Genomic DNA, 25,025 nt, shown 5'->3' with positions numbered 1-25,025 from the left:
CAAGAGAGTGCAAGTGGGAGAGAAAGAGAGAGAGAGAGAGAGAGAGAGACAGAGAGAGAGCAGAGGAGGAGAGAGGGAGGCTGAGACACCAGCACAAAAGGGGAACAGGGAGAAAGCAGAAGTGATATCAGCGTCCTTGCAAGTTGCACAGCCTAATCGAGAGGGAAGAGAAAGTAGGTGAGTGTGAGAGGTTGGCTGGGTGGGGCGGGGGCGGAGGAGTGGAGAATTCATCCAACTAGCAGGATTAGGTGAAGCAGAGTGACACATAGAGCGGGACCTTACAGTCGGGAGTCTGTCCATGGACCGAGCGGCCGGGAGCTCAGAGTGACTCTCGGCAGCCACAGCGGGGAGCCTGGCCCTCCGCGACTTCCAATTTCCTCCGCCCTCCTCAGCCTGAGGTGTCAGGAGGGAGCAGCCACTGACGGAGACGTACAGTACCCTCACACGTAGATACACGCCGAAGCTATGGGGACGGTGAGCGAACTGTGCGTGTCCAGCCTTCAGACGTTCCTGTGTCCAGCCGTGAAGCCGCCCCAAGGAGCTCCAGGTAAAGTCACGGCCGCGGGCCTCCTCATGCACCATCGCGGTATGATGGCTTTTTCTCATTGGCCGGTCGGTTGTTGAAAAGGGTTGTAGCATCATGGTAATGCTGTTGGTCTCTGCGGCTAAAATACAGAATTTCAAGCCTTCATCCCCGTTACTTTTGCATGAAAGCCCATTTCTGCCAGTGTCATGACAAAAAAGATGCTGTAAGTCATTATAATGAGAAACATTCTCAGTATAATGGCTTAGAATCTCAAAGTAATGCAAAACTTTCTCAAACAAATGGCTAAGTTATGATTTAGAGAAAGTTTCTCGTATTTTGAGACTCTATGTCATTGTTTGGAGAAAGTTTCTCATTTTAATATATTAAGTCATTGTTTCTTGACAATTAAGTCCTTATTTTTAAAATGTTTCTCATTATTTTATCATAATGCCATAATTTCATTATCATTACTTTGAGATATTAAGCCATTATTTTGAGATACTGACTTATTTTGAGAAAATTTCACATTATTTTAAGAAACCATAAGAGAAACTTTGACATTATTTGTAGAAAGTTTCTCATTATTTTACAGATGCTAAGTCATTATTTCGTGACACTAAATAATTATTTAACTATTTGCTAACTTATTTTGAGAAAATGTATCATTTTGAGATGATAAGTAGTTCTTTCAAGATAGTTAAGTCATTATTTGAGACATACTATATGAGACCACTAAGTTATTATTTTGTGGAGTCATTTGAAGAAAGTTTCTCATTATAATGCCTCACAGGATCTTTTTGTTTTTTTCATCATATTTGCCAAATGGGCTTCCAAACTGTTGAATGACTCCTCATGAGTTTTGGAAGAAGAAAACCTGTTGATTGTGTGTGGTGTGTGTGTGTGGTGTGTTTGTGTGTGTGTGTGTGTGTGTGTGTGTGTGTGGTGTGTGTGTGTGTGTGTGTGGTGTGTGTGTGTGTGTGTGTGACCACTGCCACAAACACATGGCTCCACCAGAGATGATAACAGTTGGACAGAAATAGAGGGAGCTTCTCGTGGCTAAGGAGGCTCTCTCATTAAGCACAGCTTAAACCACTGTGCACACACACACACACACACACACAGTGGCATAGAGCGAGCTAATGTTATTACTGACTGAGCTGATCTAATCTCCAGCAGGTCTCGCACACGTCCACCAGCCCACTAATTGATACCTCAGGTGAAAATGCTGCCACACAGTGATGCTCATGTTTCTGTCCCTTCCCTGCTCCGCTGTGCATGACAGCGTCTCCTTTCGTCCCTGTTACACGTTGCTGAGTCCTCGATAACAGGGGTGATAATACTGTTGTGTCCTCCTAAACCTGGATAAACAAACTCTCGGCGCTTTCTCGGTTTAATTACAGATGGAGGAGCAGGCAGAAGAGGAGCTGGCTAAGACGTTGGCCTCTTTAGGAGTCTTTTTTTTTTTTTTAACTCACCATCTGTCACCACGTTCCCACATTTGTCCTTTCACACTGTCATAAAAACAAGATCTGGATTGTGATGCAGCTGATGTGCGTGTGGTCTGTTGTGGAGGGCGTCGCAGCTGCACACGCAGGCCGGTGTGCACGTTCACACTGGGAGCGTTTCAAACGCTGTTGACATGACTAAAGCGCCTTCGCTGGCTTGTGGTGAATCAGCTGACTGAGTGTGTAGCAAGGGGAAGCGGCGCTGCCTCAGTGATTTCAAAACACCTGAATCAGCACCGAGGACCTGCGTGAAAAGAAGGGACTGTGTTAATTCTGGACTCGCAAGGCGGAAGTCATCTGGATTGTTCTGGCATCAAGAGCGTGGCAACAGCAGAGTTTCACAGGTTGTTGTCAAGCAAACATGACTTGACATTTTCTTGTTAGTTCTAACACTTGCTTTTCATTTGAATAATCAAACCCCGGTCCAGTCCAGGTCTCAGAGGCCTCACTTTTTCTCTTAAACTGCAAAATAACATTGTGACGGCAGCGCTGCGTTCAGGAAGCGATCGGGCGGTGTTCCATATGTGTTGGTGTTTCGCTTTTTGATCGTGAATCATGCAAGTGATTCATGTGTGACTCATCTATTGCTTGTCCAGCAAGTTCACTGTGTACCAGCAGAACTATTAAATCACTCCCTCAAATATGCTGGTTGACATGAGCTGCAAACACGAGTGAGAAAAAAAATTGGCTGACCTCATGCAGTGACTTTGCAAAGTCTTGTATCTTCTCAGTCGCTCTCCCTTTGCGTTTAAATTAATTAGGCACATCCACGGCGTTACTTCAGTGCCCTTTCCGACTGTAAATGTTACTGTGAGCCTGACGTTCACAGTCACTGTCGAGCGTGACTCAACATGCCCACTCAGTCTTCACGCGACGCAGGCCTGGGAATGAAAACGTGCAGCGCGTCACTTGCACCAGAAGTGATAGTGATTTAGCTGATTAATATCGGCACTGTGACGACGGCCCATCCACGCCGTGAGGCAGGTGTGCTCGGGCTTTGCAGCTGAGGACAAAGTGAGCTCTTTGGGAGCACAAACGAGCCTGTCAGCAGCAGCGTGTTCGAGAATATTTGCCAAATCAGCTTGTAAAGGAGGGCACGCTGCTGGAGTGATGGTGGGTGATGACGCTAATGTCATGACGGCAGTGGCTCCCCAAGCTTTTTGGCTGAACCTAATGTTTTGCTTGGAGTCCTGGAGATCCTGAGCCTCCTTGACAGACTTAATATTGTTTTTTCTGCTGATGATGAATTAATGTCCAAATTTTATGAACATTACTTAAAAACAAACCCCTGTTTGGGGTCGTCGACACCATAGCTGTAAAACATGATTAAATACACACAAATAAGTTCACTTGGTTTTTAATTTGTCCAGTGTTATTGTCTAACGGGGGTTTGATCTCTCTAGGGTCTAACTGGCCCTAAACATAAGAACATCACTAAGTAATATGACTTAAAATAGTAATAAAATAAATGATAAAACACACTTCAGACTTGACTGAAACAAGAAAATTCATCCACTAAATCACAAACAGGTTTGAACCGTACAGAACGTGAAATGTGTCCTTATTTGGTGTGAAGCAATGAGACAGTAAAGCCAGTTACAACCAAACATAAGAGTTGAGGTGAAATCTCCTCAGGACCCCCTGTCACAGGCAGCATGCATCTCTGAGCTGTGAGCAAACACTGATTTCCCCTCCTCAGATTGCTAACAAGTCATTTGAGAGGCCTGAGGAGGTTAAACTATACAGCTTTTCATTCGGGTCATGATAATAAAGTGCAGCACAGAATCATCTGCACGCTGATTATAAAGCCTGATTGATCAGCAAGCTCTTTTGCGCACTCACATGAAAGGAAGTCATTACGTTTCTGTCTGATCTGTCAGATTTCACCTGTGCTTTGCCTCCGAGCCGCACTCCACTGGTAAAAACACAGTTTGACGTGTTTTGGATGCTGAATGAGACAGACTGCCAGGGAGCTGCTTCAAAGAGGCGTGTGTGGGAATCCAAACAGAGGCAGGTGAAATCCACACAGCTCCGGAAGCCAAATAAGGTGGCATGGGCGGATTAGTTTTTCTCCGAGTTCTCGGTTTTTATCTTGATAAAATGGCATAAAACAAGCAGGCAGGTTGCTGCTTAACTGGAAAATGTTTTCAGTTGTGTGTCCGTGGCTGTTTAACACCCTGTAGGTCCTGTTGTTGTGCTAAAATATGTAGACATGTTGGCCTCATCAAGCTTTCATGCCTGCAGACATGTTCCATCTATGGGGGTTTTATTTTCTCACTTATGCATTATTAATTGCAGATGAACAAATGCTTTGTCAGTCTGTATTCTACCACTGTGATAGTTGCGGTGACCACGTCAGATGAAGAAATGCATGCAGTGCAGGATGCCACGAGCCAAGCCTGAGGAAGAGCGGCTTCTCCACGGCTGTCCCACTGCATCAGGAGTTCTCTGCATTTCACACCGGCAACACTATTTCTAATTGTATGTTTGTGTAAGTGTAGGTGAGATCTGATGTAGGCTGCTGCAAAGTCTTGCTTTATAGGGATACATTGAGAGCGTGTTGTTTTAAAATAGAGCTTTATGCTTGTGACTGCAAAGGGACCGGCCGCCCACTGAGTCATTTTTTCTCTCACAACCACACAAGAAAAGTGACATGAGCGCTCGATGTGTTCTTCTATTTATTGTGTGACTCATGTCAGTAATTTATCGCTCCGGTCCGCGCTGCCTCTCACCTGGAAAATTATAGGATGGATCGATCCAAAGGTCTCATTACCTCTGACTGCACCTGTGAAACTTTCAAAATCAGCCCGTGCAATGAGTCACGCATGGAGAGACGAAACTCCAGGCGCAGCTTATACCAAAGACTGTCTGCCATGCATGTAGCAATCTTTTCTCAGGCCCGCTGTTTGCTTGGTTTAAGCAGACGTGCAGAAACGATCCTCCTGTTTCTCAGTAAGCCTCTTTTTTTAGGTATGATTTGTGTTTGTAGGTCAGAGAGGGAGGGTAAAAACAGGCATGTCATCGTGTGAAGTGACCCAATATCACGCAGCTACTAACCATTGCATTTGGAAATATGAGGCACTGGTGTGGCTCATTATGTAATAGTGCCTCTCCCTTAGACATCATTCATGTTTTAGGGATGTTTGTGCTCAGGTGTCATCTATGGAGCCCGGTTAAAGTAAGTTTCCACTCATGCCTTTTCGGCTGGTAAAACTGTAATTACTGCAAATGATCAGCAGGGGTCACTCTTTGCACCTCTTCTCACAGGACGGTTAAAGGTTATTTTCTCACAGAGCAAAAGTTTCTGTCTAAATCAGGCAATTTAAACTCATAGATTTACTACTGCAGCTGCAGGAGCTGGACGTTGTGGTAGTGAGGATAATAAGACAGAGCTTTGTGCTTTCAGGAATGACCCTGCATGTTGTGCAGTTATCGACGTTATTGTGGAGAGTTGACCACTGAGTTGCCCCGGGCTGACACAGCTGTAACCAGTCACGAGACTCTCCAGGGAAACCTCCCGTTTATGGGCCATTTCACTGATCTGAGAACAGTTTACTTATATTATAATGTTTTCAGTGTCTTTGAATGCTTTGAGAAAATAACCTTGATGACTGGTTTGGGATACAAATTTGGACTATACACTTTTAGTGGAAAGCCTGTGCATCAGATTGGTGGCACGGACTTTGAAAGACATGTTTACCAAACATGGGAGGTCTTGCATTTTAGGGAGTGAAGGATACAGCCTTTTTTGGAGCTTTGCTCATACTGAAAGATCAGGATATCTCAACCTCTGCTAAATCAGTTGCAAGCATAATTTCCTTGCAGGGCGCCCAACTTTATTGCACCATTCGAACATGAGAGCCAGGATCTCTCTGTTACTTGCAACAACACTAATACGAGGACTTAACATGCGGAGGCTGAGCAACAGCTATTTCATAATATGACCGAGGCTTGTTTGAGGTTGAAATGTGCCTGGGTGTTAGTGAGCTTCTTTCGGCTTACGCAGATTTAGCTGCTTAAGGAGAGTTCACGTACAGCTGGAAAGGTGTCAAAGGAAGCTCCGTCTTGATTTTCTAGCCGTTCTGTCACAGCAGACTGAGCAGATTCATGTGCTGAGGGAGCAATACGAGGAATAATAGCACAGATGAAAGCAAAATAATAGCATTGCCTGCCAGTATCATCAAATTCAGTCTAATATTCTATCGAGAATACCTTCGTGAAGCTTATATTGGTAATTTGATGTGTCAGAAAGGTGTTCATGCATATTTGTCTATACATGTTCCTGTTATTTGCAAACTGAAGCAGCCTGAAACCTGAAAAACTTGAACTAGAACTTCTTAAAACATAAGAATCAGCTGCATCTTTTAACATGCATAACCCTTCATGACCCAGTATGACGCAGATTTGATGTTTGCATGAACACTCCATTCACATTTCACATTTATAGGATCAGCTCTACGCGTCTTTGTGCAGATCAGGAAGTTGCTGTCGACAGCGTGTTGATATCAACTGGTGATCTTTTCATTTGAAGGTTAAACGGCTCTCTGGTTTCACTTGTTCTGGGTTCTTTAGCGCAGATTTGCAGCAGCGCTTGGTGGAATAGATGAGCTCGTAACAATGAATTGAAACCTTGTGTGTGAGCGGGGTTCACTTCACACAGGCGGCATTGTTGAGTTTGGGCAGCACAACTGAGGCATTCATGGGCCACAGCTTGAAGACGAGCTCCTCAAATGAAGTGGCCGTGCAGACAAGGGCCTTTCAAGAGTGGGTTCATGTCATGATTTAACTCTGAGTCGGTGTGGTTTTCTTAAAAGAGGTGAATCCCAGTGTTTGGTCTTGATTCCTGTGTTGGTGGTTACTCCACACAATGAAAGTGCAGCCAGGCATCCAGCCTTTTGCACAATTCTTCTCCTATAGTGCATCAGATGAGTGCGAAGGAGTGAAAAGAAAAACAGAGAGGAGGTGTTTTCTCCTGGTCTCTTTCATTGGCTGCGAGTGCAGCATTCCTCCTGGCCCTCCTGCGCTCATCAGCAGGCAGGGACAAGCTCGGCCCTTTCCCGTCTGACGGCGGTGCGGTCGAACAGGTGCTATTCAAACAGCATGCTGACTGACCACATTCAACAAGGTGGGGGGGGGGATCTGGGTAGCTCTGCTCTCTGCAGGTTCCCCCAAAAGTATGCAACCAAAGAGAAGTCTCCCTGCTGGAGCAAAGAGACCCCCATCAGATACAACTTTGATCACAGGCGGAGTAAAATATGATTCTCCTGTGTGTTGATGGGCCAGCATGAAACATGAAAGGGATCGATCAAAAACTATGAGACTTTTATTGCTGGCATCTGAAAAAGCTGCATCAGGCATAAACCAGGTGGCTCAGTTCCTTCAGGATTTGGTGGAACCAGCTTCGCCATTAATGACACATCCATGTGTGCGTAGTTGTAGTCTCGCTGGAGTGATCTCACACCTTAATTGTAGTGTAATGACAAGATACTCCAGTTGAACCACTGAAACATTCCTCATGATAAAAAGAGCTGCTCTGTTTGCATTATAGCTTTTAGAAGGATGTTTCAAATTTTCTACATGTAATTTCAAGTATAAAAGAAAAGAATATAGGCTAATACAAAACACCATAAAGTGTAAATAGTAATAAAACAATAAATAGCGGTGATTTTCTTCATTTAAATACTCAACAGGTGTTTGAAAGCATAATATATATCAGCACACACGTGTTGTTGCTATTTCTGAAGAATGGTTTACGTTTGTTTCCGCGGTTAAAGTCTGACTGCAAACACAGTCTGCTCTCGGCGGATGTGATCACTGAAACGCAGCGCCAAGCGCAAGATCAGCAGCAGTGAACTGCTGTATCTGTGTGTGTCAATCACCGTCTCCTCCCACCCACCCAGCCCTTTGCCAGTGTGTGTGTGTGTGTGTGTGAGAGAGAGAGAGAGAGAGAGAGAGACAGAGAGAGAGAGAGAGACAGAGAGGGGGAGAGAGGAAGCAGCGCCCAAGGCAACAGGGTGGAAACGCAAGCGGCAGGCGCGTCATCTTCAACATTTGCTGCACCTTCAGCCTGAGCAACGTCAATTTAGCAGAGATAGGAGGCTGATACCGGATATACAGCAGCAATTCATTAGAAATAAGAGTATACGTGAACTAGACTTGTAAACCAGCATGTTTTTTAATCGTTTTATCCAACTTGCTGATGAGGCAAGTGTTGCTGTAATGTATTTTCTATAATCTTCTATAATCATTATAGTCAAAATGTAATGCAGTGCTACTTAGATCGGTTATTTAAATTTCAATTTTAATGCATACCATGTACAATACATACCGGGTAAAGTTGCTGAAATCATTACACGCACATTAACGCAATTCCATGGCAAAGTCCATAATTCAACTCCCTGTGCAGGTGCCATTCTCTGTTACTTTGAACGCAACACTGACTTTAATCTCCACGGGTTTTATTTCTTATAATATGGCCAGATTTAAAATCACGTAATATTAAAATACGTCTTCTTCTTTCTGTGGGCTACGTGCAAGCACAATTTGAATGTGCTTCACGAAATGTCTTTAATTAACCTAGCCAACTAACTTGTAGCCCCAGTCAAACGCCTGCACAACGAAACAATCAATCGATTGATGTGAGGAGAAAACCATTTGAACCCCGCTGAAGCGTCTAACCGTTGCAACCCCATCGCGCTTTAGCGTTTTATTCTGAAAGTCGCGACCGGAAGCTCGTAGATTTTACTCAACGTCTGTTTTGACAGAGGCTCGCGCGCAGGAAAGATTGGTTGGTTAAAGTCCTCCGCCTGTTCAAACCACTCCCTTGAGCTGTCGACGGAGCCTGCCTCCACTTACCGACAAAACCAGTCCCAAGTGTGTTACTTAACTCGTCAGAAAAGCTCAAGAAAAGGTCGATTTATTTATCGATACTGGTATCTGGTCGAAGTTTTGCCGCTCGGAGTCCGCTTGGAAACTTTGTGAACTCGGACCTGCCAGGCGGAGACAGCATGGTGCTAAAATCGGAAGACGGCGTAGGTGAGTGAAATAGTCGCGGAAAGGCGTTTTTGTTCGTTAAAGCCTCGTTTAAACGACCGTTTTTGGTCGAAAACGTGTTTATGAGCAGTTTACTCGGCACGGGTTGCGTTCACGGCTGAAGGTTGTGTGGTAAATCAGAGGAAGCAGAATGAGTTTGGCTCTGGCCTTGTTTACAGTGTTTGCTCTGCCGTTTGTACCATCACTGTTGTGCCAACTGTGCGTATCTGTTAACCACTGTGATGTGCTAAAAAAGACTAAACTTTACATGTCTTCTTAAAAAAACATTAAAAATACCTCACAGGTTAAGAATATAACATTGTTAATTATTTTGTCACTAATGATTTAAAGGACTGCGTGATTTTTCTCGGGCTGCTTGAGCAAACTATGTCACTTTTACTACTGTGGGTGCTGTTTCTTGACCACTTGTGTGAATGCTCGGGTAACACGTCTATCTCTTGGCCATTCATGCAGAACACACACCAGCTTTTTACTCGGAGAAAATGTCCTCAGTGTCATTTCTCAGCTATCTGCAGCAACAGGTGTGAGAGCAGACGGTGGACTCTTCCAGTGTCAGCGTGGAAGAAGCAGCACACTGTCATTCATGTTGCGTTCAAGTTTCTTCACTATTCCTCACTTTCAAGAGGCTACTTAGTTAAAATCACTTTATTATTCCAATAGAGGTCAATTCAAGCAGCTGCAATGTTGTTTTACACTGTATTAAAGGATGGTGTTAAGTCCTATTCATTTTTGTTATTACCAGAGTGTATTACTACAGAGAAATAAACGAGTTTGCAGCCTTTGAAGTCAAACAGAAAGCCTTTGTTGCTGAGCATGACGCCCTCATTTCTTTTGGCTCGGTTAGCCTGGCAGCATTAATTATCACCCTTGACTTGCGTCACAATTAATCGTGTTAGAGAACAGTGAGTCTGACTGACTGATCCTGTTATATGCTGCTGCTCCTTTGTTCTGCTGATGGAGAGGGGGAACCTACACACTCTTTTAGCCTCAGTGGCCCCGGCCTAGCCTGGCTGGCACACAGCCGCATTGTTTTTAAAGGGATGAGAGATGGGGGCAGTCGATTCTCTTGGAGTCCATTTGTCTCTGCCACTTAGAGGTGGGTGGTCTAGGAAGTTAAAGTAGTTGTCGCTAATGGTTCCCTAATGAGCGGCGCTGAGAGCTCTAATGGGCCCTCTCAGAACAACGTGCCCTGCTTGGCACTAATGCCCGGTGGTTTGATCATCGTCATCCTCTCCCCATAATCATATTTTAGCCTTCTTTCTGCATCGGTTGCAGGCCTCCTATCAATCAGCATTCTGCATTGTTACAGCTGTAATGCAGTTACACATGTGTATGTAGTACACAGTGCAGTTGGCTGTTCTTGTAAATGTCATGATTGACAGCTCAGCAACACTTAGCGGGCTGCATTGCTAGCATTTTTTAGGGTGGTATCACCTGTCAATGTGAGAGGCAGGCAAACAACAGCATTTTAACCCCTATGTATAAAAAAGAGCGACACAAATCTTGTGACAGTGTAATCAGAAAATGCAAGTTTTAGTTGGTACATTAATTATGCTTGTAAAGAGCTAAGACAGAAAGAAGCATAAAGATGTTTTTCTTTCTCAAATTATTGAGCCAGTTGATTGTTATTTATTACATTAGAGGTATGCTATGCAGGATTTTCCTGAAAGCAATGCACAGACTCATACAAGAATAATGCCTCTCAACCATTGCTTATGACCCAGTAGACGTATGTATGTATGTTTGCCCACTACTTGGGCTCAAGGGGCTCTTTCAACATTTAATCGATTAATCCAAAAAAATTAAATTGACAGATTAAATTGCTCCTTGCAGCCCTCGTCTAAACTTGCCACTGTCTCTGGGAGCTGCTAGTGAACGTTGCTACGTTTAACGTTAACACACTCGACAGTTATGGCTGATTTGCATGAGAGCTGTATTTGCTGTCATAAGTTTGTCATCACGCTGGCCTGTGACGAGCCGTATCCTGTGTGTTCCACAAATAGATCAGCCCTAAACTTTAAAAGTGCTGGAGAGGATGCTGCAGTTAAGAGTGTGGAAGGAATGTGCCAGGAGCTCAGTGCCTAGGCTTCATTTTGGTAATAATTTACATCTCTGTCTCTCTGTCAGACACAGTGTTGTTTTCAAAGTAACACGTTACTGCAATTCCAACTTTAACTAGAAAAATAGTTAATGACTTTTTCAAGCTAATAATGCAATTACAATTAGGAATTTTAATTTTATTGCTTGTTATTTTAGTCTTGATAGCAGACAAAAGCTGTCTATTATAATGGCATGTAATGACTTTCAACACAGGGGAGTAGAACTCCAAAACACAATAGTTACCAACATAAATCACCATGTTCTGAACAGACACATTACATGCACTAACAAAATCTAACGTCTGCATTTTGGAACATAAAACCTCAACAGTGCAGCACTAGCCATGCATGATGAGAAAAGGTTTCATCATATGGACGGTGCTCTGTTGTTCCGCACAGCACTGATGCATGCAGGAAAGAAACAAACATGGAGAACACTTAACATGACAAAGAATGAAGAGCTTGTATCTAAAAGATGGGCTGCTTCTGTTGCAAGGGTGTGGTACACTGTACTTTGAAAATGATTCAGCAGACTCGTCCCACAACAGGCTGAAACACCACTAACCTCGAGTGTCAGATAGGACAGAGAGTCTCAGGTCATTTCTTCTGCTAATTTGTGTTTGTTTGTTGTTTTGTTTGTTTGCACAAATGTTCTAACAAACAGGAGAAAAATAATCAATTATGAGTAAGTACCTTTTATTTGTTGAGTATATAATTCAAATGTAATAAGAAGCAGGCCTTTCCATGGGGTCATGTTATATAAACTATTTATTTGTTGAGTTTACAGAACATCTATCGTTATCTAGATATGAAATTATCTGAGATTTTGTTGATATTGCACAGCACCATTAGCAGCGGCCTCATTTCAAACTAGGGTTTTAAAAAGTAAGTTAACAGCTGCTTGTCACAGTAATGCATTACTTTTTGGTGGAAGTAATCAGTAAAGCAATGTAGTTGCTTTTTAATGGAGTAGCTAGTAACTGTAGTTTTTCAGTGACTATCAGAACACTGGTCTTTATCCAGGAATTAAACTGCACCAGAATTTTTCACTTCTGCCTCTGCCCTTTTCTTGCACAGTTTAGCTTGCACTTGATTTTTCTCTCTGCTGTTCCAGGACTGATCAGGTTTAGACTCGCCTGTTTCTTCATACAGGACAAAACTCAAACAAAACTGTGATCAGTCCTGTTGATAGAGCCCAAAAATTCAAAATGGCGCCTGGCAGGAACTCCTTAGCTCTGGTGTAGGTCAGGGTTTGGTTGTGCTTACACAGCCTGCTCTACATTATTTGTGTATAATTTGTTTGGGCTGCAGGAAAGTGATGAAAACCTGGAAGCATCAGACAGGGAGAAGCAGATTGTCAGAGTTGCTAATCAGATCTCCCTAATGTGAATTTTGTGTACTATTCAGATCACAGTTGAACATGCATGCATCACTTTGTGACAGAATTAAAGGATTAAAGTTATGAGGAAGGAAGAATTTAGTATTTTAAAGTATTTTATTGCCTTTCCTACAGGATAGGCGTGTTTAGCCACCGCTTTCACACCTCCCCAGAACTCTGAGAACGGCACATAAACAGGAAGCAGAGTTTTACAATATGCATGACGGAAGCGGCATCCCACAGTTTGTGTGTGGGCTAAAATCGACACTGCTTTGCTACAGAAAAAGCAATGCAGGAACAGAAATAAAGATGTCAAGTGGAAAAACAGGGACTGGTGGCTCTTTCAGCTTTCCCATAATGTGTTGTCTGGACACATGTGTGCTGTGAGTGTGTTTTACTGGCGAGAGAGGATGTTGATAGTAGGACAACCTCGATAAGAATCAAGGCCGACAGCATCAGAGGACAAAGGCATGCATTGTTGGTAGAAATAGCACTTCCGCTTTTGAGGGAAAACATTGAGAAGCCTCCACATTGGCCTATCAAAACAATACATGTTGCTAAATGGCAATAAAATAGAATGAGATTATTTAAGAAAGCTGATCTTTTGTGTTCATGATGATGGGTTTTGTGTGTGTGTGTGTGTGTGTGTGTGTGTGTGTGTGTGTGTGTGTGTCTGTGTGTGTCTGTGTGTGTCTGTGTGTGTCTGTGTGTGTGTCTGTGTCTGTGTGTGCAGCTGCAGGATGTTCACACTGTGGAGTTGCCTGTATGTTTGCTTTATCCTAAAGCTGTGTGTATGGTGGCAGGCCGAGCCATACGTTCTCTAGCTCCAGTTCCCACCCAGTCACATCCTCTGGTCCCAGCATTCTTTCACAGCAGCCTGAACACAGTGAGTGTATCCCGAGACACTATAGTGTGGCATACACCCGATCTTAGCCAGGATTTAGTGATTAGGTTGTTTTTTTTGGGACAGAGAAGGCTCCAAAATGTGGGGTGGTTTTAACCATGCAATGCAGTTTTTCCCAATCTGAGGGGTTGGGAGACAACAAGAGGTCCCCAGACAAATCAGCAGAGTCAAACGGTGAAAGAAAGAAATATGTCCATTGTTTTGATATTTCTTTGATTTTTGCTTTTTTTTCTACTAATACTGGCTACTTTTGCTCTTCAAATTGAACAACCTGAGAAGGAGAAGCCCCTCTTGGGTTGCGCTGTTCACAACTCATGTTCATACTGAGGCTGTAACCTGAAATAGTAGTGCACGTTGCTTCATGTTAAAGGGGTCACGAACCAAAAGTACTGGTGGCTTTCTTTCTGGCATACTTGTACTTCACCCTGTGATTTCTTGCATTTCCCACAAAATTCTGAGGTAACCTGAAGACAAAGTGCCTGATCTTGATCTGCAGTGGTTTTCATATATATTTAAAAGTGTCATAATGATGCTGATAGTGATAGCATGGTAACGTGAAGAGTTTTTTCTGTCGCCGGCCTTCTGAGATGTCCGTCAGTTGAGAAAACGGCCTCTCATGAATTTCCGTAGACGGGTTCATTTCCACACATATACAACGTCAGAACAACTCTAACCCTGCTAACACATGGATCCCATATTGACACGAGTCACAGGAAGCTCCGTCACTGTGGGACTGCAGAGTGCAGCCGGCACAGCAGAGGGCTCCAGGTTGACTCATGAAGACACACAGACACAAGGCGAGCACTCTTGTCTGCTCTGTGCTGCAGACGTACCCGAGGCAAGTGTACACTCATGCTGTAAAAACAGGCTGCTCGGGACACAGCGAAGAGGAATGCTGGGAGTCTTGCGCAATCTTTTGGCATGTCCCATTAGCATTAGGATAATGCTCATGCACTATTCTTCACAAAAAAAAACAAACAAAAAAAAACACGATTGTCTTGAGCACAGACTGCATTGTTAAACTGGAGGTGATAATGATGGCATGACTGGTCGTATGACTTATCAGGAGAGAGGAGACCTGGCTCAAAGTGCTGACTCATTGTAACAGCTCATGCTCGAGTTTATGACTTTCTGTCTGTTGATGACCGGATGTGTCCAAAGAAGAATAAATACTTACGTTCACCATCAAGTTCAGGACTGTTTGTCTTTGTCAGGCTTTTTTCTGATGTGGTGTGTGACTTTTGATTTAATCCCTTTTTAAAAAATATGACCCATTTTTTAAATGGCTCTGGGTCATGTAATTTCGCTCTTATGCTCTAAACACTCTGTGTGTGTCTGTATGTAAGTGTGTGTGTCAGGGCTCTTATCTTAGGTTCAGTATTTGTTATTCTTTGTAATGCTGTCATTAGGGCTGGACTTCAAACATCAATATTTTTGAGTACCAAGTGAATTGCGTCTGCATTTGTCTTAATTTTATGACTTGAAAGAAAGTATTGTGGTTATTGTGATGAAGGCCTGTAATTTAATTTTCATAATGCCATGTGTGTGTGTGTGTGTGTGTGAGAGAGAGAGAGAGAGAGAGAGAGAGAGAGAGAGAGAGAGAGAGAGAGAGAGAGAGAGAGGGAGAGAGAGAGAGAGAGAGAGGGAGAGAGAGAGGGAGAGGGAGAGGGAGAGGGAGAGGGAGAGAGAGAGAGAGAGAGAGAGAGAGAGAGAGAGAGGAGGCAGAGAAAGGAATGACCACTGGGTGGAGCCTCCATGTTAATGGTAGTGATAGCAAAACAGAGAGAGGAGGGAGTGAGGTAGTGAGTAAGGCTCCTTCCCCAAATGGACTGTGTCAGTGTGCCGTGAGCATGCTGGGAGCTGATAGCTGCGCTGTACAGTTGAGAAAACCCGGCAGGTTGCTCCTCTCCACCACTTCACATCATGTGGACGTCCGGCTCGCCTGCGTTAAGCCACAGGAGCTGACAGAAAAAGGGACTGCTGGGTAATTTTTTTTTATATCAAGGAGGAGAGATAAGGTGAAGTAGAAGAAGAAGAAGAGGACCTCTCTGGAAAGACAAAAACTGACACTTTTGGAGGATTTCTCACACAGGTTAGCGTTAAAATGTGTGTTTTCATTTGTAAAACTGATCTTGTGTTGTTTGTGTAGCTTGCCTGCTTTGGTGCTTGCTGTCATGTGGGACTTTGGTCAGTTTTCATTGACTCTGTGTCCACCCTCAGCCGCATAGAATCGATGCAACAGCAAGGACGAGAATCATATGAAGTACTGGTGGTTTGACTTCCTGCCTTGTGGAGTGTCTCTGCTGGGCTGTCTTGTAATTCTCCAGCCTGGGTTGTTGTGTTGTGGTGAAGGCTGTTGAATGGAGCTCCACTGACACTGAAGATGATTAAATACTGGTGCAGCAGGCCAGTGACTGGGCAGTGTGGTGCTGTCAGTGGGGATGAGGTGTGTCTCTATAAACTGAGGGGAATGGTAGAAAAGTGTCAATTTGTCCCGCTAGGATCATATATCTGATCAGTAAAAGTGAAAGCAAAGGCTTTATGACCACAGCTGTAGAGATTTCACTTTATAATACAACTCAGTGGCACAAAAAAGTGGTTTCAGCAAACCGGGATAGCCATGTTGAGTCTGGACGCATAAGTAAAGCCAAGGATGCTGAAGCAGTCGGTCCCCGTGCCTGGGCCTGGTTGAGGAATGTCCAGAGAGTTGCAGACACAAAGGGAGAGCTGTGATCGTCCCACCGCTCTTCCCACCGTCTCTGTGTTCTCCTGCCATTCGCCGTCCCACGCCTCCATGGCCAAACACAGGACTCCTTCTCCTGTTATCTCTCCTCTCTCAGTCCTGCCTTCACCTCCTCCTACCCTCAGACCAGGGCAGGTTTGACCCTTTGTGGCTTTTTGATCGACACTATAACTAGTGACCCATGTCATCTGTTTTTGTGAGTGGCAGCTATGGATGTGGAGATCAGAGGTGAAGGGCCAGTGCCCATGTGTAGGACTGGCATTCCTTCACAGCCCCTGTTCAGCTTTGTTACAAGCTGTCTGGTTCAGAAGATGTGTGTGTGTGTATCTGTCTGTTTGGGGGGTTGTTTCAAATATATATGAGGGAGGGATCCCTTGGGATTTGCTGTAGTAATGAGATTCAGCCTCAGATCAGAGATCAACGGATGAGACGTTCACGTTTTAAATCACCTTTTGTTGTTCCAGCAGCAAACAGCAGGAAAGATCACAAAGCTTAGAGCCATGTTAATAGACCTTGGTGTTCTGTGTCTGTTTTTTTTGCCCGTCCCAGCTCACATAATTGATTGCTTGTATGTGTGTGTTGCGCTGAATGCATTAAACCTCATCATGAAGTAGACTGCTTCTTGTTACAGCTGGTGCTCTATTGGTTTAGGCTCGAGGTCGATTGATTGGCGCCTACAGAGACCTTGGGGGTGGAGGGTGCATTTTAGGTTTGAAGGCAACAATCTACGTAACTGTTAAGGCTGTGCAACAACAGCCTTAAGGAACAAGGCGAGGGGAGATAAGATTGTGTAGAAACCGAAAGAGCAGTGGGTACAAAGAAGAGATATGAGTAGATGAGAGGAGAGATGATGTGGGAAGAAGAAGAATGGTAATCAAGCCTAATGGAAAGTGTGTGAGGACCAAATGGAGGCTGTTTCTCACTCAGATATATGGAGAAAAAAAAAAGCTGTCAACAGATGAAGGACCTCGTACAGGGAGTGAATTCTGCCACCAGTGTCATTCATCTCCCTCGATCAGAGTGTGCACTTCATCAAAATGTAATCATGTACAGGCACTCAGGCACGTGGCTGCAGAAATGGATGTGTATCTCTTTGCATATTCCCTCAGTCAGCAGATCATAGGCAGCGTTAAGGTGTGAATATATTCATTGATGTCTCCCATCTGCTGCTGACAAGCACCGGGATTCCACATTTCAGCATGAAAACCTTCATCGAGCCATAAAACACAGCAGGTTGCGCAGTAGATATAAATCTTATATATATAGATATAAAATAGATCTTGTGTCACACTAAACTGTCATTTCACCCTTAAGATCTGTGAAGTGTAGATGAGTTCACCTGTGTGTGTATTTTGACCCTGTCCAGTAGCCGGATCACTGGGGGCAACCTAGGTGAGGAGCTCATACAGTTATTAAGTTTTTTTTTAAGTCCATGTGCGCTGAGTGGAGCTCCTTAAATTGGGTCACATCTGCAGGGAGGTGGGGCTGAGAGATCCTACAAGCCCTCAGAATTCTAATTTCCTTATTTTCCAAGGAGAGTTCTTCAGTGATCTGGGTGGAAATGAGACGTCTGCCTCTTCTGCCAGGATGGCAATCAAGATGTGTATTAGTGGGCTCTGCCGCTGTGGGAGAAGGAACTATAATTGGTATCTCCCTTGATGTCACCTCCCTGGTGCTCTCTGCTGACCCAGCCCTCTCTAAAAACTGCTTCGCCCATCTAGAAACTCTGCAGACGCCCTTAAAAGCAAAAGAGAAGGATATGCACAGTCTCAAAATATTGATGTTAAATGGGATTTGGGCTCAAATGAAAATTTGTGGTGAATCAAAAATGGCACGTGAGTTTCACAAGAAGAGGTTGTATGTAGTTGTTGAAGGGGGAATAGGGATGCACCAATTCAGTGGGCAGAGTGGGCACCATGATTTTACTCAAAGGAAATGTATCGGGTGTTTGGAGTCATAAATTTAGGTTAAACAGCACTCAGGCGTAATGAGGGCCAGGGCATGGCAGGACAAAGCTCAGATTAAACTGTCCCAGATTTGGCAGAGGGACACTTGTGTCTTGTCACTATCTGCTCACCACAAATCGCTTTGCACCACCTCGGTCTTAGGAAGTTATTCAGTCCAATAAAGGACTTAATGTATTAATATTCTTTCAGAAAAGCTAATGGAATGGGGTATTTTCAGGATTCAAATGCAAATTATTTTTTATTCCTTTTCTTGAAACAAGTTTCATTCTCTTCCTACATTACATGTCCTGTCTTGCCTCCTGTTACTGACTTTGGTTAATAATCTCTCAAATTGAAACTGAGTAGACATGTGACGTAATGGATTCAGTCTGAATATCACAGTCTGGACAGTTCCAGTCAGATGGTGTTCGTGTTGACAGTTGAAACAAAAAGCAAGTCGCCGGGCACTGACACGGTGCCAGGCACAGCGGGGGACGCGCTGTCGGCCCCTGGGCATCGGCGTGGGGGTGTTGCGCATGTGCGCGCATGCGAGTGCATGTGACTGTACCCTGGTCTATGTGCATGACTGCACGCCTCCATGTGCATGTGATTCCCCTGAATGACCTGTTTTCCAAGCAGCGTGAGTCCCTGAAGAAGTGAAGATGTAGGCGGCCCGTGTTTCTCTTTCAGCCTGTGGAAATCGCTGCATACAGACTTGCCCCAGTCAGATTGCTCAAGGGGAAGTCAGATATAGGCAGAGCCGATTAGTAGTGCATGTTGCATGTGTGAATATCGTATCACTGCATCAGCAGGATGTGGATATTACTGATGTATCAGTAAGTCTGTTAATTAGCTTTAACTTGAACAGGTGCTCTCCATCACTCTGTTTTTACCCCGTTTGCCCTGTCTATCGTTTGCTTTTCTCATTTCCTGTCTGTTTCTGATGACAGCCTCTTTTTATTGGCCTTACCAGTGCAGAAGTTTGCTGAACGACAGCCAAGCAGCGCTCCCAGTCGGAGGGGAAACAAGCAGCTCTCAGCATTTACTTAAGTGGATGGGTTCCCCCCTGTCATCTGCTGTGTTCTGGGAAATGACACCCACTTGTTGCCTATCTCTTGCACATGCGTGGCTGGGGCCTTTCCCTTCCCTGATGTGGTTTTATTATTTTGGGTGGAGTCAGGAAGGCAGTGGTGTGTGCACCTGATTGGCTCGATGAATAAGTCTGATCATGTGGGTGGCGTCAGATGGGGTGGCAGGGAGGCCCTTTGGGTTGAAATCCTTCCCTTTAATTGCAGGACCAGGTTGTCATCATGCATCTGCTCTGCTGATGAGGAGAGATGCTGATTTTCCACAAGCTCCTTGTTTGTGCAAGTGAACAGACGATTTCCATCCTCAAATAATTCCACTCCTTTACTCAGTTTCTTTCTGTCTCCTCCTCTGTGTCAAATTATAGTCCTCTTCTGCAGCTCTTCCCTCCTGTCAGTCCTTCACTTTGTGGTTCTCCTCTGAAACAGGAACGCTGTGGTTGTGTTGTGTTCGGTCCTTCTGTCCTGTTTTGTGTGGCGTGGCTCTGTTCAGCGTCCGCCAGGCGCCCAACCTTGCATCATATTTCCAGAAAGAGGAACAGACTCTCATCCTCTCTGTTGCTCTTGTACTGTTGAACACACGGCCTGCTCTGGGTTTGCTCAACACGACATTATCTCCTCCAGTCAATCAGGGGACAGGGTCATTAAATGCAAGAAGACGCATGCTTTTTCAGACCTGTCAGCACTTTGTTTTGTGTTTGTGTGTTGTGGCTTGTTGTGCATCTCGGCCTGCATCACAACATGTCTTCCCCAATATGAGCTGCTCTTGAGGGAACTGTCTGACAAAACCAAAAAAAAGGTTATGCAACTATTTATATTGTTGTCAGCTCCCTCTGTAAGTGAGAACAGTTGTGCAGAGGTTACCATGGTTGCCATGGATACGCTGAACATTTGGGATTGATGGGGCTGGTTTGCCAAGGGATACTGTAGGCTGTGAGGTATGATGTGTGAAAGGTCAATCTCGAGTGGACTGCCATGCTCCCCCAGCTGTCTGAAAACAAGACAGGAAGACAACATGGCTTTGTCTTGGAGCTCCTTAACAGCCCGCTATAAGGCTCTCGTTTTGGAATCCCTTTGTCTATTGTTGATGTGTTAAATATTAGCAGACATACCAGTGGACATCATGGCCATGTTCCGCAAGATGTTTAGGTTAGCATGCTTTCTGTTATTAAATAAGTGCTTTACATTATGCAGCGTATATGTATGTTGTCTCAAGGACGTCTGTTAACTGCTCATTTATTCAAGAGTTTACCTTTGGATTAATTCTTCTTTGACTTCAGTTGAATGAGCTGATCTTGCTAATTGTGAAGCTGTGCATGTTTGTGGGTCTCAAAGCACAATGAAGCTCATAATTTCTGGATGGCTGGCCTCGTCCTCGCTTTATTGATTGCTGTGCCAGATTTTGTTAAGCTTTTCTAACCTTCATTCCACTGACCTTTTTACTGCAGGTACACGGTGTCCACAGTTTAGCCACTCACATTTACTCGTGAGTTTTACCTCTACGGTATCAGAGGATTATGTGGGACCAGTGTTGAGTTAATGATTTCACTTAGGAAAGTAAAGAAAAAGTTTGAGGAAAATGGATTTTTTTTCCAAGTCATTTGTGGAATCATAGTGTTGTGGAATGAGTAATTAGAGACCTTGTGTTGAAGATTCCTCGCTCCTCAGCTACAACTGCTCTATAACCATTACCTTGTTAAACGGTCTCAGAAATCTGCTGCATCCGTCACAGCCTCGACCCCTTTAACCTTTTGAACTCTGCTGCTGTGGTAATGAGGAGAGGAGGAGGAGTCACTGGAGAAGGTTTGCTTGGCCACTGGGGGAATCAGAGAAAATGACAGTGACAGAGATCATCGTCTAGCATAACAACCGCTATGACTTGAGTAGCTCATGACATTGTCAAATACTGTGTGGCAGTTATTTTGCAGGAACGCAGCCAAATGGTATGTGTCCCACACCTCAGAGGGCACAGTCTTTCATTTTATTTCACAGGAAGTTCAGTTTATGATGGGTATTCATAAAGACTGGAAATACTTGAAAGGCGTTTCTTAAATTACCTCTATTATTAGACAGTACTGTCAGCTCAAAATACACATTTTTGTCAGAACTCGTAATTTTCTTGACCAATGTCATTGTCAGTATTGCAGTACTACCATGTGTCTAGTTGCAGTGGACATGCTGTATTATGCAGCTATGATACTTGGATGTATAAAACATATGTTAGATTATTATTAGTGCCTGTCCTGTCCCACTAAAGGACATCATTGTTTTTTTTCTTTCTCCAGCAAGTGAAAAGTAGTTTTCCATATCGACATCTATTTAAAATTCAAGCAAGCAATTATTGTCTTCTTTTAAGGATGATTACCAAGCAGTTCTGATGCAAGAATAGCATGGGTTTCAAATAGAGACTTAAAGAGAGAGTAAGGGGAAAAAGCTTCCAGCATCGTGCTTAAGTAAATGAACAGGGATTGTGCTTGGACTGCCAGTGTCATTAGTGTGCTGATACTAGTGTGTCCATTTATGCCTTGAGTGCAGGTAGGGGTTGCGCACACACAGACACACATACACCATCAATCAGGACACACTGCTCGCCCCTCAGTCCTCTGCACAGACTAATTATAACCGCCTATAGTGTGAGTGACAGGAGGACTGGCAGCTCTTTGAGACCTGTCACATTTGTGCTACTCCGGCACTGATGCTTGTGTGCCGCTTGGCTGACCTGAGCTATTTCATTTAGCCGGACAAAAGTTAAAACCTCTTCAAAGTGCACCTCTCCGCTGCAGACTTGAGTCACTGTTGGTGAGAGTGTTTGCTGTCTGATATGTCCCCCTTTCCTCCTGTCATTTGCTGTTGAGAAGCATCCTTCATGACTGTCATTGCATGTTCTTTGTGGCATACTCCACGCACCACTCCCTGTGGGCAATCACCTTCTGATATCAAGGAAAATTATAGAGTGTAATGTCATTTCTGTGCCCTGACACATGCCTCAGGGGATACATATGCATAGAAAAGGATAAAGGTGCATTGTATTTTGGGCCCCTCTATCCTAACCCTTCATTTTCTCTCTCATCTTTCCCCAGTGCCGGACGACCTCACCCCAGAGGAGCAGCAGGAGCTGGAGAATATCCGCCGGCGCAAGCAGGAGCTGCTGGAGGACATTCAGGTAATACTGGAATAGGATGTAGGAACCTTAAGCATATATGAACCTTAGGAAAGAAAGAAAACTACACATTTTCAAACATTTAGTTGTTTCAGGTAAAAAGTAAACTGCTTGATTTTCACTGAAAGTGAGTATATTTTACCTGCAGCACATTTTAGGGTGCTGTAACTTTGTCTGTGAAAGCACGTATTTTTAATGTTACTATGCTGCTTGGATCCAGTTAAACTTTATATCACAGGCGGCCTAATCTTGATTAAATGTTTAGGTGATCCGCCCTTTAAAATGAGCAGGCTTGAGATTTAGAGGCTCAAGGGGCAAGACGATCTGCATTCCTGTGACCTACAGAGTCCAGACATTTGGCTCACTTCTACAGCCTTCAGCTACAACTGCACCTCCTCTGCTTTTTGATTAAACATTTACCTTCTATCTGGTCGTACAAATTTCTCTTTCTCAAGGAGTCCCTAAAACACTTGACCCCAAGTGGAATGTGAGGAATTTCCTGCCAAGTGGTCTCTTCCTTAGCCAACCATCTCTGTTTCTTGTTTAGCCATCATATGCTGTAAATCAGAGACCTCCATTAATGGATATAAGTTATCTCTTTTGGCTGTTTTTTACAAATTGTGGCTTTGACTATAACGTGAGTATAAAAATAAGACAAGCAAATGATCCTGCATACAGATAAAATAGGATTATGCTCTTATGAGGAACATGCTCATGCAGCCAGTTGAATATCCCTCATGCGCTCTCTGATTTCCAAAGAGAGCCAGGATTCAAATCAGCTCGCCTGAATTTCCCTAATGTAGTTTGTCTGATTCCTGTCCATAGCCCATGATAATTTTCTGGGCTGTTGCCTTGACCCTAGAGCACAGCTGATAACCAAAGCTAGCTGCTCAGGTCAGTTCTGTCACTCAGTGACCAGCTCTGAAAGCAAATGACACACAGGGGTGGCAGACTGACTGTCAGGGTGTTGGCTTCCAGATGTCCAAGTCGGCAACTTCCGCCAGCCCTGACAGACAAACATTGGAGGCGTGATCCGACACCTTCTCTTTTATGAGCCTGGGCCACCACCGCTGCCCATCCCCCTTCTCTGGCCACCGCTGCTGCCCCTATCCTTTCCTCCTCACCTCCTCTGGGGTCTGCACACTGGCCCCTCTTCTCCTCCATGGCTCCCACACCCTCCTCTGCTTGTCCTGCATGTCAACGCCCCCACCACCACAACCAGCCGCTTTCCTGCATGAGCACAGCCTTTGTTTGTGGAGGCAAGCATCTGAGGAATGTGTTGTGATTGCGCAGGCCTTGAAAACACAGATATTCCCTTTGTGGTTTGGCCTATAGTGACTTGGTATTTCACTTAAAAAATGATTGACTAGCAATTCAGCTGGATATGAATGAAGAGGCTTGATGATTGCGACCTTCACTTGTAATGTTGAAGCTTTGTCTATATACAGGACTTCTCTTATGCTACAGTCTATTATTCTGCACTTTCATCAGGCTTACATCACCCTCTCCATCATCTACCCTCTGCATTGCCCTTACAGCGCCAGTCTGGCACCAGCGGGCCTGGCTCAATCGACTAAATCTGCCTCTAAGGCCATTAATCACTAAAACGGCACACAAAATATAATCCACTTTTACGCTTTCTTACTCCATTTGTATTGAGGTTATCCCCGAATGTTTTCTGCCTAATCACATACAGAATAAGAGGATTGTTTAGGAGAGCAAACACATGCAAACACACTCGCTGATATGAGATACAGAGAGTTACTGTAAGTTTTTAGTTTGAGGGAACAGCTGGAGCTGGATGTGCAGCAGTGTGTGAAGAATGAGCCTGCACTCTTTGTTGCGCCGATTACGTGATAAAAGGCCACCTGGCTGTCAGACAAACAGGTGATTCAGACACGGCAGCCTCTCCCTCAGCACTGTTTAATAGAGCCCTTGTGTGTTTTTACTTTGCATGTTGTTTGTATTGGTCACACCCCTCCATGCCTCCTGGCGTGAGGACACATGAATTCATCATACTCGTGACATTTTAAAACGTAACATTTCTGTCTTTTCTGCAGCGGCTGAAGGATGAGATAGCAGAAGTGACGAGTGAGATTGAGAACCTGGGTTCCACTGAGGAGAGGTAAGAACAAGGGATCTAAACCCTTCTCACCAACAGAAAACACAATTCCAGCTCTGTTTTGCCTGAATTAGCTTGCTGTTTGCCTTCTATTAACTTAGCAAATTAAGCTGTCAATTATGAATGTGTGATGGCAAAGTTGGGCCATCCCATCACACAAAATACACTCCCCAAATTGGCTATGCTTTTAAGGCAGTTTAAATGTTTCATCAGGCACACCCCCATGATGGGAGGCCTCATTGAATAATGCAGTGGGTGTACAGGCAGAAGCAGACAATGGATGGTCCCAAGGGAGGGAGTGCTCGGGTTTGGTCTACTCAAGTGGATAGGGATCCCATCAGCTACTGAATAATCCTAAAGCGCTCTCTCCTGGATCTAAAACCCATTAAGGGTTGCAGCACCTTCTTGTGATCAGAGTTTCCTGTGATCCATTTATTGAAAAAAGTACACGATAGGCTGCGCTCTCGCCCTCGTGGAGCATCTGTTCAGTTGCGTGTTGGGCTT

General features: G+C 44.3%; 1 protein-coding gene across 5 annotated transcripts in view; it reads left to right on the top strand.

The window, feature by feature from the left end:
* cyth1a (cytohesin 1a) overlaps positions 1-25,025 on the top strand; it is a 42,461-nt gene that overhangs the window by 5,613 nt on the left and 11,823 nt on the right. Inside the window, exons 1-3 of one of the 5 annotated variants that reach the window (XM_041956184.1) lie at positions 276-547; positions 22,320-22,402; positions 24,460-24,524. In XM_041956184.1, the coding sequence (XP_041812118.1) occupies positions 466-547; positions 22,320-22,402; positions 24,460-24,524 (230 nt within the window). In that variant the 5' untranslated portion in view covers positions 276-465. Of the gene's footprint in view, positions 1-275; positions 548-8,829; positions 9,067-11,845; positions 11,869-22,319; positions 22,403-24,459; positions 24,525-25,025 lie in introns of those variants that run through there. The other 4 variants (XM_041956179.1, XM_041956180.1, XM_041956183.1 and 1 more) reach the window with 4 other exon arrangements.

The sequence above is a fragment of the Chelmon rostratus genome, chromosome 17 (genome assembly GCF_017976325.1).
Source record: "Chelmon rostratus isolate fCheRos1 chromosome 17, fCheRos1.pri, whole genome shotgun sequence".
Lineage (NCBI taxonomy): Eukaryota > Metazoa > Chordata > Actinopteri > Chaetodontiformes > Chaetodontidae > Chelmon > Chelmon rostratus.
Note: the sequence above shows the minus strand (reverse complement) of the source record. Positions and strands in the feature narration are given on the sequence as shown.